Source organism: Stigmatopora nigra, chromosome 7 (assembly GCF_051989575.1).
Source record: "Stigmatopora nigra isolate UIUO_SnigA chromosome 7, RoL_Snig_1.1, whole genome shotgun sequence".
Taxonomy (NCBI): Eukaryota; Metazoa; Chordata; class Actinopteri; order Syngnathiformes; family Syngnathidae; genus Stigmatopora; species Stigmatopora nigra.
The window spans coordinates 5,943,959-5,958,637 of record NC_135514.1 but is presented as its reverse complement, the minus strand read 5'-3'; the positions used below and the strand labels follow the sequence as shown (position 1 = coordinate 5,958,637).

General features: G+C 38.9%; 1 protein-coding gene across 2 annotated transcripts; it reads left to right on the top strand.

Moving 5' to 3' along the window:
• The first annotated feature begins 108 nt into the window (after nt 1-108).
• Nucleotides 109-6,967, top strand: cep76 (centrosomal protein 76). 2 transcript variants are annotated; one of them, XM_077720785.1, is made up of 14 exons: nt 109-440; nt 1,268-1,423; nt 1,692-1,773; nt 1,853-2,077; nt 2,156-2,341; nt 2,738-2,835; nt 2,930-3,058; nt 3,156-3,344; nt 3,891-4,057; nt 4,194-4,353; nt 4,486-4,659; nt 4,851-5,068; nt 6,285-6,345; nt 6,886-6,967. In XM_077720785.1, exons 1-14 carry the CDS (start codon nt 378-380, stop codon nt 6,892-6,894), a joined length of 1,917 nt encoding a protein of 638 aa, XP_077576911.1. In that variant the 5' UTR covers nt 109-377; the 3' UTR covers nt 6,895-6,967. The 2 variants fall into 2 exon arrangements, with proteins under 2 accessions (XP_077576911.1, XP_077576910.1); XM_077720784.1 differs by lacking the exon at nt 6,886-6,967 and having other exon boundaries at nt 6,285-6,586.
• Nucleotides 6,968-14,679: the final 7,712 nt, after the last annotated feature.

The following is a 14,679-nucleotide window of genomic DNA, read 5'->3' as shown; positions in this document are numbered from 1 at the left end:
AAATTATGCCCTCAAAGTGGCCTCCAACTCCACGTGAGGTTGGTCTTTTTCAATTTGCGTCGCAGACTATGACGTTTGGGGAAACGTGCCCATTTGCCTATTGGTTTTTACAATAAATTAAAAACTTGTGAAGAGTACACTTGAGTTTATCGCTGATTTTTTAATATTTATATATTCTGTCGTGTAGTATTGAATTTGAAGTTATGTATTTCATTATCAATATATCATGCGGTGTCTACAGGCATATGGAAAGACACTTTCCCGCTTGCTTACCGCTCAAGTCAGAAGGATTGTTGTGAGAGTTGTTTTCGTTTATCCTAAATGTAGTCAAGCCGAAACACACATAAAACAGTTGACCGCTATCAACGCTTGCCGTCATGGCTCTTCATCCAGAGGAGGCTTTCGAGCTAAAGCAAAAAATTCACAACCATCTGATTAAGGTAAAGATTCTAAAACTAATCGATAATGGATGCATGAGTGTTGAACTTGCGTTTTGTCACATGGTTTGTAATTGCTATTGTTACAAAAATGGTATAGGTACGGTTCTCAATGTATGAAAATTGTTTAAAGTGAGATTGTGCGCACACGCGCCTGTATATATAGTGTTTGCCTTTGTTATTTTTCTTCAACGGAGCCAGAAATAATTTGAAATGAATAGATTTCAAAAGTTAATGTATTTATCATGTCAGTCATTAAAAGCTAGTGATTCTCATCTCGTCTTAATCTGAAATATTTCATTACATTCATATGAATAATGTATTTAAAAATGAGTTTGTAAAGAGTGCTCAGTGGTGAATAGAGTCAGATAGTCTAAGTTTGAAGCTGGAAATTTAGGGTAGTGTTTTCCAACCTTTTTTGAGCTGCGGCACACTTTTTGCATTGAAAAAAATTTCAAGGCACCCCACAAACTGAAAATCTGCTTTATATTATTTTTTTATTCCTTTCTTTTTGTAATTGTCATTTTTTATGATTTGTAAAAGTATTATTTTATGGGTTATTATTTATATTAATTTAAAACGATGTCACTTATATTAACATCATAGTGGTACCTCTATATACGAGCAGCTCGAGATACGAGGAACATTTCGAGCAAATAATTATCTCCAGATACGAGAAAAAAATTGAGATGTAATAATAAGATAAGATGTAATAAATGGTACCTAAAATGAATGAATGAATTTGGAATTATAGACTTATTTTTTTCATTCTATATTGACTGTACTGAGATAATATTCTATTCCATTTTTTCCCACTGTCTCTGCATTAGATGGATATTCGGGGGAAAATCCGGGAGGTGTTGTCTGATACTTTGCGGGATGATCAAGGTGAAGCACGTCAAGTGTTATCTGAGGCCGACTTCCTCCACGCTCTGCAGCGCAGAGGCATCATCGACGACGTGATGAAGGACTTACACTTTTCTCAGGTTTTTCCCACATTTCCAGTTTTTTTGTTGTTGCAATAATGAAATAGGTCATTATGCACAATTCTATGGTTTTGCTGTGGGGTCGCTAGAGCAAGGTACAAGGTTTTCCCTAATGCCATTGTAAACCATAGGCCCTGTTGTATAGCGTCACAATTTCTTTGTTTGTAGCATATGCAGTGGGTAAAATTGGAATTCAATGCTAGGTTGTCCATCATAAAAAAAACATTTAACTATTTTCTCATGATTTTCTCACATTTTGCTTTTCTAGGTTAAGCCTACATATATGGAAACAGAATCTCCTCCAAAATCAGCCCCTCATTTCATTGAAGAAAACGTTCAACTGACCAAACGTATAAAATATTATAAGATCAGTTTAATGGCCCATCGATTGTTATTACACACGTTTTCTGTTTCTTTTTTACATTGCAGCTTATATTGATCCATATAGACGTCACCTGCATTTACAAGTGCTTGGTGGTAAGGCCTTCTTGGAGCACCTTCACGAGCCAGTACCTTTACCTGGTCAGGTTTGCTCCACGTTTAAGTTATTTCTGCACTTCCGTAATCAGAGGTTTCATTCGAAACCGGTGCCCTGTGCCTGTGAACCTGAACTGCAGGAGAGTTTCCTCTTCGAGATCCATACAGATCACACAGGTATTCTAATATACAGCTTTATGCATTCTATAATCAATGCTGTAAATGTCACCACAATTTTATTTTTGGATCCTGCAGGAGAGGGAAGTAAAATAATTGATGCCACCACTATGCTATCAATTTGTGAGCCAATTCACCTAGTGTTGATCAAAATTGACACCTCCAATGAGACGACGTTGGTTTCATCCCAGTTCCTAGACTGGAGGACAGTGCTTAGTTCACCCAATGGACAGACATGCTTGGCTGTAGAACTTATGGGAGTGGGTGAGTGAACACTGTATTTTTTTCTGCTTTTAAAAATATGTAAAGACTCCTAGCAAAAATTATGGCTTCACCAGTCTCCCAGGGTTTTAATTATTTATCAGCAAGGACATTGAAGATGAGATGTAGCTGGGTCTTTCAGCATGACAATGATCCCAAGCACACAGCCAGGGCAACAAAGGATTGGCTTCACTAGAACCATTTCAAGGTCCTGGAGTAACCTACCCTGTCTCCACATCTCAACCCAATAGAAAATCTGTGGAGGCAGTTGAAAGTCTGTGTTGCCCAACGACATTCCCTTGCACAATTGCTGGTTGACTAAATATGTATTTGCCCCACTGTGCCATCTGGACTCCAATGAACTTACCTATTACTTACTTATTATTGTTGTTTTACCAGGAAGTGAATGCAAGATGTCTGCTGGTGTTTTGACGATCAGCCTTGAGCTCTATCCCCCACTTACAGAGAAGCTAAACTCTGACATTATCAGTACACAGGTAAAATCTACCGGTGCCCATGTGGATACCCTTGCTGATATTGTTAGAACCAGTATGCCGAAGCATCTTGCTACATTTTATATTTGTTATCCAGCAATCTCTAGAAAGACAAAGGGCAGCAGAGAGGGAGCGAATCTTTTTGGTTTATGCCAAGCAGTGGTGGAGGGAGTTTCTTGAAATCCGGCCATCGAACCAGTCCAAAATGGTCAAGATATTTGCACAGGTTTGCCCATGCTCACTTTTTAATAAGGATTTATTTTTATAATATTTGTCGGGAGATTCTATTTCACTGCTTTGCTAGGTATTTGTCTAATTCGCAGGATGAAAATGGCATAAACAGGCCAGTGTGTTCCTATGTGCATATCCTCCGTGCTGGCCGACTCCTAGAAAGTCCCAGATGGGCGGCCCGCTTTGTCAGCCTTCTGGCACATGAGACGGCTCCCGTAGTTGGAGGAGGAGAGAAACATGAGCAGTGGTGTACATTGTTGGCTTTCCTGTGTAGAGGAAAGGTAATGTTGGTATCTGCCTGACTGCGTCTATAAAATGATGCGTCCTTTGTGTGTAAAATACAGAAATAGCAGTCGTTACTGACACTGCGCCTTTAAATGCAATGCGCCATATAGTTGTGAAAATACGGTAATGTAAAATCAAGACAATAACATTTTGATTTAAATTGTACTACCTTACTTTCTTGAACATTTTATATGGATTTTGCATGAATCGCATTCACTCCGGAAATGGTACAAGATTAGGTTGAAAGATCTGTATATATAAATACCACCCTCTTAATGAACCGGCGTGTGTCTCCACTCTAATAGACAGCACCCTGAATTAAACAAATTTTTATCTGGTCTGATTATATAATGAGGCACAGACACAAATGAAGTAAATAAAATACTTATTTTTTTGTCGGATCCGTTCTGATATTAACATCAGCTGAAAAAAATGTGGGTTAACTGGTTAACATGAATTAAAATAGATATTTTGTTGGTACTGCAATAATGGAATGAATGTTAGTATTAATTCATTATTTATAATTGTATCCTCAACAACAGGGGGACTGTGAAGATCACTCGACCCTGTTGTGCAGCCTTCTTTTGGGCTTTGGTCTTGACGCATATGTATGTGTGGGCACCAAAGCAAAGGGAATACCTCACACCTGGGTCCTGACTCGAGGAACGGATGGAAGTATCACTTTCTGGGAGAGCCAGACTGCACACAGGTTTGTTTCTCCTACATACTAGCAGAATGCCTGTTACAGCGCGTACACAATCGAACATCATCGAAAAAACGTATTAAATACGGGAAAAATGTAAAAGTTGACAGGTATGTGAGCATGCTTTTTTTGCGTTGGTCAGATACATTCATCAAGCTGTAGACCCAGATGCTGCACCTCTCATCCCCCAGCCCAAATCCTCCCACCCTTACCGCACGGTGGGCTGTGTCTTTAACCACCGGAGCTTCTTTGCAAACTGTCAGCCTTCTGATTCTGTGGAGCTGTGTGTTTTCGACCTACAGGTAAAAAGAGAAGGTTAATTTCTAAAAACCTTTTGACCTTTAATGAAACGGATTATCAGCTTGGAAAATAAAAAAACAAAAGACATGGAAACTGCTGTTTAACGTTGAAAACATCATTACACCCCCTTTTAGAATCAATCTCGTTGGAAAGCAATGAGTGAAGAGGCTCTGATGTCAGTGTCTGTCTCTGGTTCTGCAAGCTCTCTGCCTCCTCTACCTCCACTAAGCTCATCATCTCTTGATGCAGTTGCAGTCAGCAATCAGCTAGAGCTTGAGATGAGGCACTTGATCTCAGAACACAGAAAGGTACGACATAAATCTGCAGTGGACAAAGCTGAACAAAAAAAAAAAAAATCTGTTTTCTGGACTGAAGTGCAAATTCAAATCCCCCTAAAACCTGCACCACCCACACTGCATATATTTACCATTGTTCATGTGTCCAAGTTATTATTCACCAAACGCTATGCGTAATTTTTACTATTTCATCTCCCCTACAGGACATAAACTTGACAACACTCTGGGATGACCATTTATCCTACCTGCTGTCCTCTGCCTTGTCAGCTTATGAGATAGAGCGCTGCACTGGGGTCTCGTGTGGAAATGAGGAATTTCAAGATGCAGTAAGAAGGGCTGTGCCAGACGGTCACACATTTAAAGGCTTCCCCATTCACTTCCTTCACCGCAATGCCCGGAGAGCTTTTACCACATGCCTCAAGTAAGTTTAACTCTCTTTTAAGTACAGTATTCATGATTATCACACTAGAATATATTTTATATTTACTGTATAGGCGGTGCGAATGGTTAGCACGTCGGCCTCACAGCTCTGGGATCCTGAGTACACGCATGAGCACGCATTGGTTTCATCAATAGAGCTGGTTTCAATCAGAACAGTCACTGTCGACAACAAGTCCAGTTCCCACAAGCACGATTGTGCTTGGCCGTTATCAGAGAAAATTTCGCAATATCTTGGTCATAGCTGGCAAAATCATGTATACAGTGTAGCAAATGTAAAAAAAAAAATAGAAAAATAAACATTTACACTTCTTTAGTGCTGAATGAGGTTTCAAAAGTAAATGGATATAAATTGGATTGTCATCTGTCTATTGTCCAGAGTGGGCTAGGATAGGCTCTAGCACTCACGCAACCCTTGTGAGGATAAGTCAGTGGTTCTCAAGCTTGTTAGAGCTACCGAACAACACCAGTTTCATATGCGCATTCACCGAACCCTACTTTAGTGTAAAAAAAAAAAAAAAAGTTTTTAAAATCAAGGTACAGTCGTACATCTGCTTACGAGATTAATTGGTTCCAAAACTTTTTTCGTAAAAAAAATCGTAGGTAGAGGTATACTTTATATGTAAATTCTCTCATTCGTTCCCCGGTCGTCACACTACTACCAACTAAACCCTTTAGAATTGGTCAAAGTGTCCTAATTTTGTATGAAAGCCGTTCACGTGGCAGTAGCTCTGTCCACTCTTATGTTTTTCGTGTTTTACCGCCCTTCTATCTTTTTTTAAAAACATTTTAATATTTCTTAATACATTCCTTTTTCCTTTACTGTGCAAATAGAAGAACAAGCGGTGAAATCGGGTGAGAACTGTCTAAATCTGCTGTGTGTGGTTGCGTGCGTGCATGCGTGTGTCTAGTATGTGTGATCGTTTGTCTTCAACCTACACAATGGACTAGAAATGGAAGTGTCTTGTGGGGTGCTGATGGTTATCCCAGCCAACTATGGTCACCAGGCGGGGGACATAGAATTCCCTGAATTGGTGGCCAGCCAATCGCAGGGCACAAGCATTTTTTGGAAAATTTTAACTATGAAAATTGCACAATTGAATCACAATATTTTGTCAAAATAATTTTCTGTCTGTCTAGTCTTCTTTAATCTGTACTCATACATCCTAATAATTTATGTTCTTTATATTTCTGTGCAGGTCGCGATTCTGTGAGGAGATAGTGTGTTGCCGTGGTGACCATGTGAGGATGGCCATTCGGGTTCGAGTCTTTATTTATCCAGAGAATGTTTGTGCCGTGTGGTTCATGTTTGCTTGTAAATATCGGTCTGTGCTCTGACAGGCTTTTTAGATATACAATACTTTATTATGTGAAACAAAGTTACAGGTACATTAGTGTTTTTATCATCATCTGATCAAGTTTTTATCTGTCTGTTTTTAATTATTTTGTTATATTGAAGACCATGAGACTTGCACGTTTTAGATCATTTATGGTATATACCTTTATTGTAAATAAATATTTTAAAGTAATTAATTTGTGTGAAATCTTCGTAATAATTTATGTTTACATACCATATTAAACATACAATCTGTTTTAGTTTCTGGTTGAATCTCTGACCACTCCTCTTGACAGAATTGGTGCAGTTCAGTTAAAATTGATGGCTATCTGACATGGGTTTGTTTCTTCAGCATTGTCCAAAAGTTCTCAATGGGTTTAAGTCAGTACTTTGGGAAGGCCATTCGAAAACCTTAATTCTAGCCTGAATTAGCCATTCCATTACCACTTTTGATGTGTTTTTAGTGTCATTGACCTTTTGGAACACGCAACTGCGCCCAAGACCCAATCTTCGGGCTGATGACTTTAGGTTATCTTGAAGAATTTGAAGGTAAGTAATCCTCCTTTATTTTCCCATTTACGCTCTGTTAAGCACCACAATTTGCATTATCCCTTACACAGTTCTCATTTACAAAACTGCAATATGTTGTAGCCCAATAGATGGCACTCGCGGACTAAGAATCACTGAGTATTGTACTTTACTACGTACGCAGTTAGACAAATGATCAGAGAATGGCATGGACCAAAATTCTATTGTATAGACCAGTATCCAATTGGTTTACCTATGCTATTCCCACCTTTCACCTCTCTCAACTGAAGTGTATTATTCTTTACTTCATAAACTGTTTTTTACGGCATTCTCTTTTTCATGTATAGTACTTAAAATTTGCAAATCAATGTTGACACTTGATGTTGGTTCTTCCGCCTGATTTCGATGCGGGCAGTCTGGGATCGACTCTCACTCGGTGGCGGTTTGATTGAGAGCGTGAATGATTGTCCGTTTCATTGTGCCTTGTGATTGTCTGGCCATCAATTCAGAGTATCACCCAATGTTGGCCGTGGCTGGCTGGGACAGGCTGAGGATTACTATGATCATTGTCTTGGAATCAATTTTGTACCTTCTACTGTCCACTTGAGAGAATTAAAAAAAAAAAACGTCATTAGGAGAAGCTGGCCTAGCTGTTCATTACAGCATACACACAAAAATAGCATCTTCTAAAACATATGTACATTTATTTGTTGTGGGGAGCTAGCTAGATCAAACTTTCATAGGCAGTTCTTTCGGGGTTGCTATCTATTTTCCCATTTCTATTTTCAAATGTGCAAATCTACCTTATTATTTAGGCTCATGCATCAGTTGGGAGGATGGAAGAGAGAAAAAGAGAGCTAATTAATAATTCGACTTCCTTGAATTAGTCACGAACACACTTTCCAAAGGAAGAAAATATATCTCCGGAAGTGTTTGATGCTGGGACCGCAGGTTTGTTTTCAGCATGTATAAATCAACCGTGCTGAGGTGTAAGTGACTAATAGGGCCTGTGGGATAGCAGCTAAAATTGGAAGTGTAGGGAATGCAGATTCCTGTCATATGCATCACTCACACCTTGCATTCCAACAGCGTTACTGGCATGCAGCATTTGCATTCCTGTGAGATGACTTTGTATTAGAAGCACCTTTTCATACTGATACACATTAGTTATGATGCCATTATCCTGGGACAGTAGGTTAAAACTTTACAAGCTCCAATTTCTCAAATTGAATGGTGGAACATCCAAATTGTCATTAAATTGTCCGCCCATCCAATCGTCCGTCTATTCCTCTGTCAATCCATGCATCTTCCACTTTTCCTCACAGGAGCGCTGGAGATTAACTTATTTCAACTAACTATAGAAAGGCGGGGTGGTTCGTTAGCATGAGTGGTCACAGGCCCAGCCAAACTATGAAAAAAAAGTGGGACTTATAGTCCAGAAAACACAGTACTTGCTAATGTATTCTTTTTTTTAGGTTGGTATTGGGTCATAGTATTGCCACATCTATAATCACTGCCTTCTATTTCATACTGGCCACAAAGGGTTCTAAACACTATTCCAGCCACTTGTTTGTGCCTCTCTATGTACACTGACCCAGGTGGCATAATGCATCCTGCCTGTAAGTGATGACTGTCTCTAAGGTATCTGTGTAGACTCTGCCTCTTGGGTCTTATGTACTCTGGTATATTCTGATTTCATAATATTATTCATACTCAAGTAAAATAAAATTATAATGAAATATATTCCTCATACTCAGGTATTGACAGTTTAATATAAGTTGCTCGTCATGCAGAAGTCTTTTTGACTCAGATTTGACTCAATTAACACCAGGGCATAAATTAGCACATTGTTCACAAGACTTTGTCCCATTTTGGATTTGTACTCACATTAAAACTACTCACACAGAAACGATAGTCACATTGAACAATTCAGACTCATATTATTTCCGATATATAAACTCTACTTTAAAAAAATCAGGCATACTTATTCTTGACAATTATCTTTTTCCCCTATACATATGCCATATTTTTTTAACCTGGGGTGATAAAATTCTACTTTGAAACAGGTTTGTCCAAGTTGTTAGAATACCTCATTATTATATTATTATATTATTTTACAAAAGACTAATTACTGATCCTTATCATTTCAGTATTAAGCAGTGGTGTGTCTCTGCTGGCCTAAGATACATCTGAATCACAGACTGATGTTACTTATATTTTGTCCATGACTACTTTTTAAATAATTCCAAATTGTCTGTTAGCTTCCTTTCGTTGTTTTTTCCCCCTAGTTGCACTGCTTCCAGATGTGTGTTTTCATATTGAAGCATTTAACCAATCACATCTCAGCCATTATTTGTTGCCAGAGACAGAAATCTGCCTCAAGGCCTTCACAATCAGTTCTGCAGGCTCTGCTGCATTAAACAAGCGTCGATAAAACTGTTGCTTTAACCAATCAGATTTTGAGTTGGCAACACCAATGCCTTCTCGCAGGCATCGGGATACGTCATTGCCTTCTCGTAGGTGTAGGGATACGTGTGTTAGAATTTGCTGTCTTATTTTACAAACAGATTTTTCAGTAAAGTATTTTAATTAATGTACTGAACTCAAGATTATTTGAGTTGACAATACCTTCCATTCTTGTTGACTTTAGATAGCAATATTACAATATGTGCTTTGTTTAAAACCACCTGATTGAGTGATGCTCAATTACTACTGTGAAAATATATTCCGATTACCTCCAGATTGTGTGATTTGAGGAGTATTCAAATCAATTATCACCTTTTCTTAGGAAACACCCCGGAAGCCGTGTAGCACTTGGAACTAATTGTCAAAGTAATAATTAGGCTATACCTGTAGCTCTATGTCAGATCTGTTATTATATTTCTTCCTATCTTCCTGCCACCCGCAAGGAAGCCTACTATTTACTGTCTAGTTTGTGATTGGAAATTCCTGCAGGGGGTAAAGGAAGGAATGGGTAAGAGACTAAGGGAGGAGTAGTGGGCACAAGAGAGAAAGAGATTGCATGGCCTGGAGCCTAACTAGTAATAAATGAAAATTAATGAAATTAATTCAGCTGATTAAGTTGGCCTTTGGGTTAAGGAAAAATCATATCCATCTCCCTTAGAGATGTGACCGAAGAAGCCTAGAATAAGGAGAAGGCAGCTAATTAATGCTGAAAAACAGAGGGAGGTGGGGGGGGGGGGGAGATGTGAGATAAGAGGGAGGGACAAATATAATGAGAAAGACCCTGAATGTGTGCGATGGAGGTGTGGGAGGGTGGTGGGGTGCAGGTAGGTGATTCGAATGAACTACTAATGAGGCATGTTTGGGGTGAAGTAGTGACAGGCTCATCAAAACACTCGCCTGGCAGGCGTAGAATCACCCTCAAAGAGTGAGCCTGCTTACCTTTGAATTTAATGATGCTACTTAATGATGAGAAACAAGAGCGAGAGGGAGAAGTCAGGTCGAAATGTCAGTTTTCAGGCAGTCTAATGAGCTTGTTGTTAGATGCAAGACAAAAACAGGAATGTAGTGAAAAGGCTATGGATTCAAAACTAGCACACCCCCTTCTTAGTCATAACAGCAGGCTATCGTTTTTATTTATTCATTTTCTCAACATTTTCCCATGGAAAGAAACTGTGGTTGCGGTCCTTAGCTGAAAGAGTGAGTTGTTGAGAGAGGACAAGAGAGAGAGGGGCTCCGTTTAAAAGGATCAAAACATGAAAGAAACCAGCATAGCTTTTTGTTGCAAAGAAAAAAAAACATTCAAGACTTCTAAAAAAAAAGGAGTTATGCAGGAGACATAATTCATTTCACTGATTTGCTTCTCTGCCCCAAAGCAGATGATGGATGATCCAAAAGAAATTGTTCCAGCAAAATTGTTTTTTCCGGCCTATTTTATATCTTCCTTACCATGCGTGTAAAGAGTTTACGCAAGCAATTAAGGATATATATTTCAGGGGTTTCTTTTAATGCAGTTTCAAAGAGAAAATTAATTTGCAGTCAAGCTTTAGTATTTTTAATTTTCAACAATTTCACACATCCTATGACAGTAATTGCTTCAGAGTTATGAAAAATCCTCCCATTTTATATTGAATCATGCAACAATGTCTTTCAGTTGCCTGCAATGTTGCATTTTATTAAAGCTTATATACATACTATACAGTGCCGTGAAAAAGTATTTGTCCTCTTTCCTGATTTCTGTCTTTTGCATATTCATCACACACACACACACACACACACAGGTTTCAGACATCAAATCAATTTTTTGATGACAAAGAGACAACCCAAGGAAAGAGAAAATGCAGTTTCAAAATGATGATTTTATTAACCAAGGCAGAAAAAAATACAAACTTGTCTTGCCCTCTGTGAAAAACAAATGGCTCCCTTCGTTAAATCGCAAAATAGCTGTGCCTAATCACAATTGTAGGAAAGTTGTGTTGAATTTTTCAAGCCACACATGATTACCAGCACGTGTTGAATCAAGTAAACACTATAATAGAATGTCTCAGACAAAGTGAAGTAGGCTGCAAGATCAGAGCATCATGCCACGATCCTAATTTCGATTGGCTGGCCACCGATTCAGGGTGTCCCCCACCTCTGGCCCGGACATAGCTGAGATTGCCTCGAGCACCCCCTGTTAATGAGGATAAAGCGGTTCAGAAAATGAGATGAGATAAGACATATATGGAGAGAGGAAGAGATGAAAGGCACGTGGTTGTGTGATTGGTTGTTTGTTAACTTTTTCTGTGACATTTGTGGGTTTTTTCATGAACACAGGAGTGGAAACACAAATTTTGGATCATTTATTTGTTTGGAGCAACAATACTGACTAAAATCACATCCTTTTTTTTGCGCTATTCTTCCATAATGACCCTGTTGTTTTGGGGACAAAAGGACAGCAGCAAATATAACTTTTTTTCCTGATCTTTCCCGGAGGAATCCAATTACAGCACTGCCTCCAGATCAGTGAGATAAGTGTATCGAAGAAAAAAACAATCAGAGCCTATCTGATTCCTTTTCCAGGTCACAGCTCTGTAATGAAGTCACTAGTGCTTCCTCTTCTTTGTTTAAATTGTCATCTTTTCACTGCCTAAATGTAATTTTCTCCTTTTTTTTTCTAATAGTTATTCTACTTTGTCTTTCTTCTTATCTTGTAATTTTCTCCATTTATTTCTAATAGTCATTCTACTTTGTCTTTCTTCTTATCTTGTAATTTTCTCCTTTTATTTCTAATAGTCATTCTACTTTGTCTTTCTTATTATCTTGTAATTTTCTCCTTTTATTTCTAATAGTCATTCTACTTTGTCTTTCTTCTTATCTTCTTGTACATCAAATCAAAATTTAATTGTGTCATGAACCCAAAGTAAAAATGAATAAATTGTTGGGCAAAAGTAAAGACTGTCATTGGACCCGTCGATATCCCGGAGCATTGCCACATTTCAGAAGAGGAAAAATTAAAACCTTATCACGTTCGTTTTTTGCAGTTACCAACATGTCTCAATCTCACTTAGGACGCTTTGTTGTTTAGGCAGTTGTAGAGGATTACGGTGGCGTCCCTCTTCCGCATACCAACTATTCCAATGACTACGGAGGCATCACGATGTTGTTTTCTGCAATGTCCATGAAATGCACAAATTAAAGACATTGTCGTCTTGGTCGTACTGTTTTTGTCACTCCCACGATCAGGAGGAAAACACAAGCTATCACCAGCTGCTGCTGAGAGAAAATTGTTCAGGAGGGTGAAGATTCAACCGAGAATCACCATAAGCAGATCTGCCAAAAATTAGAAGCTGCTGGAACACAGGTGTCAGTGTCCACAGTCAAGTGTGATTTGCATCTTCATGGACTGAGAGGCTGCCGTAAAATAAGGAAGCCCTTGCTCCAAAAGCGGCACCTTAAGGCTCGAATGAAGTTTGCTGCATATTATATGGACAAAGATAAGACCTTCTGGAGGAAAGTTTTGTGGTCAGACAAAACTGGCGCTGTTTTTTTCTACCAATGGACCTGGTGCTTTACATAGAGTAAATGGGATAATGAAGAAGGAAGATTACATTCAAATTCTTCAAAATAACCTAAAGTCATCAGCCCGAAGATTGGCTTTTGGCCGCAGTTGGGTGTTCCAACCAATGACCCCAGACACACATCAAAAGTGGTAATGGAATGGCTAAATCAGGCTAGAATTAAGGTTTTCGAATGGCCTTCCCAAAGTACTGACTTAAACACGATTGAGAACTTGTGGACAATGCTGAGGAAACAAGTCCATGTCAGAAAGCCATCAAATCGAACTGAACTGCACCAATTCTGTCAAGAGGAGTAGTCAGAGATTCAACCAGAAGCTTGCCAGAAGCTTGTGAAGAAGCGAATTGAAATGAAAATGGTCAAAAGACATGTTACCAATATATTAGCGCTGCTGTATGTATATTTTTGACCCAGCAGATTTGATCACTCTTTTTCTGTTCTGTTTTCTGTTCAAGACTTTTAAAGCCAAATTGTGCCTGATCCTGGAATGACCCATATACCGTATGGCATCTTTGAGCATTTGGCTCAATTAAATATTGAAGACACTTTTTCTATGCCTTCAATTGCACCTTGACAGCATGGCCAAACATATTGTGGGATAACTGTGCTTTATTCCCTAGTAGTTCCTCTCCATGACTATGTAATGATATTCATGAGCTGGACCCACCATACGGCTGAGATGGTGTTGTATGTGTTTCATGCTATGGATCCAGCAGCTTCTCCTCAGGGCTATTTGGGTGAGGCCTAATGACCGAGGCTCACCTAATCCCTTTAGGCCTTGAGCTGCATTCTCCTTTGTAGCGAGACGCTGTGATGAGGCCTTTGAAGGAATGTCACGCGGGTGTCTTGGGCGTGCCATTATTTCATAAGCTACATTCAAAGCCACACTGCAGCACACACTCGTAGCCTGCCCTGCAGACAGAAAGAAACGCACACAATTATGGAGGTGAGCGCTCGAGCATATTTGCATGTTCACACATTGCTAGATAAACACGCACGTACACACAAGCACAGTGGGGACCTCACAGTCAGGGCCGCAGTAATAGGCACCCTACCATCTGGAGGGCCTGTCCAGGGGGCCGTAAACAATAGAGCCCACTCAATATGGCAATAGAAAATTTCAGTGCTAGTAAAAGTGTGTAGTGTTAACATCACAGGGGCTGTAGCCCGATTCTCTATACCTAAAACCAATGTTTTCTCATTATCCTGAATATACGCCTCGGGCTATTTGGTGCTGCTGCTTATATGAGGATTATACGGCACAAATGCTGAATAATGCAGTAAAAAAAGAAAAAATATATCTTATTAAAACAAGATACTTTTCTTTCCCTTGTCAATAAACACCTTTGGAGAGGCAACTGTCATTTTGTCAGGTTTGTGAAATGAGAATATTTCATTCTACTTCAACATTGTTATCCACTATTTAGAATGAAAAACACCTGGATCTGGTAATATAAATGAGATTCAGAGTTGGTTTTATATGAAATAAAACAGTGTTAACTTTAAATTAATGCTACTATTCCAAGAAATCAGTATCGTGCTGAAAAAGATCGCCCAAGAAATAATTATATTTTTTTTAACAGGTACAGTTACACTTGCAGTAATGTGTTCATGCCGGCAACTTTCCCTTTCTAAATTGGGACATCATTAAAAATAAAAACAAAAAATCAATGGAAATCTTGTGCTAGTTCCCTTTGAATGCTCAAATC

Coding starts and splice junctions, on each gene's coding strand:
- cep76 (XM_077720784.1), top strand. CDS start 378: ATGGCTCTTCATCCAGAGGAGGCTTTCGAGCTAAAGCAAAAAATTCAC. Junction 2,342..2,737: donor TGTAGAACTTATGGGAGTGG/GTGAGTGAACAC, acceptor TTGTTTTACCAG/GAAGTGAATGCAAGATGTCT. Junction 4,058..4,193: donor GAGAGCCAGACTGCACACAG/GTTTGTTTCTCC, acceptor TGCGTTGGTCAG/ATACATTCATCAAGCTGTAG.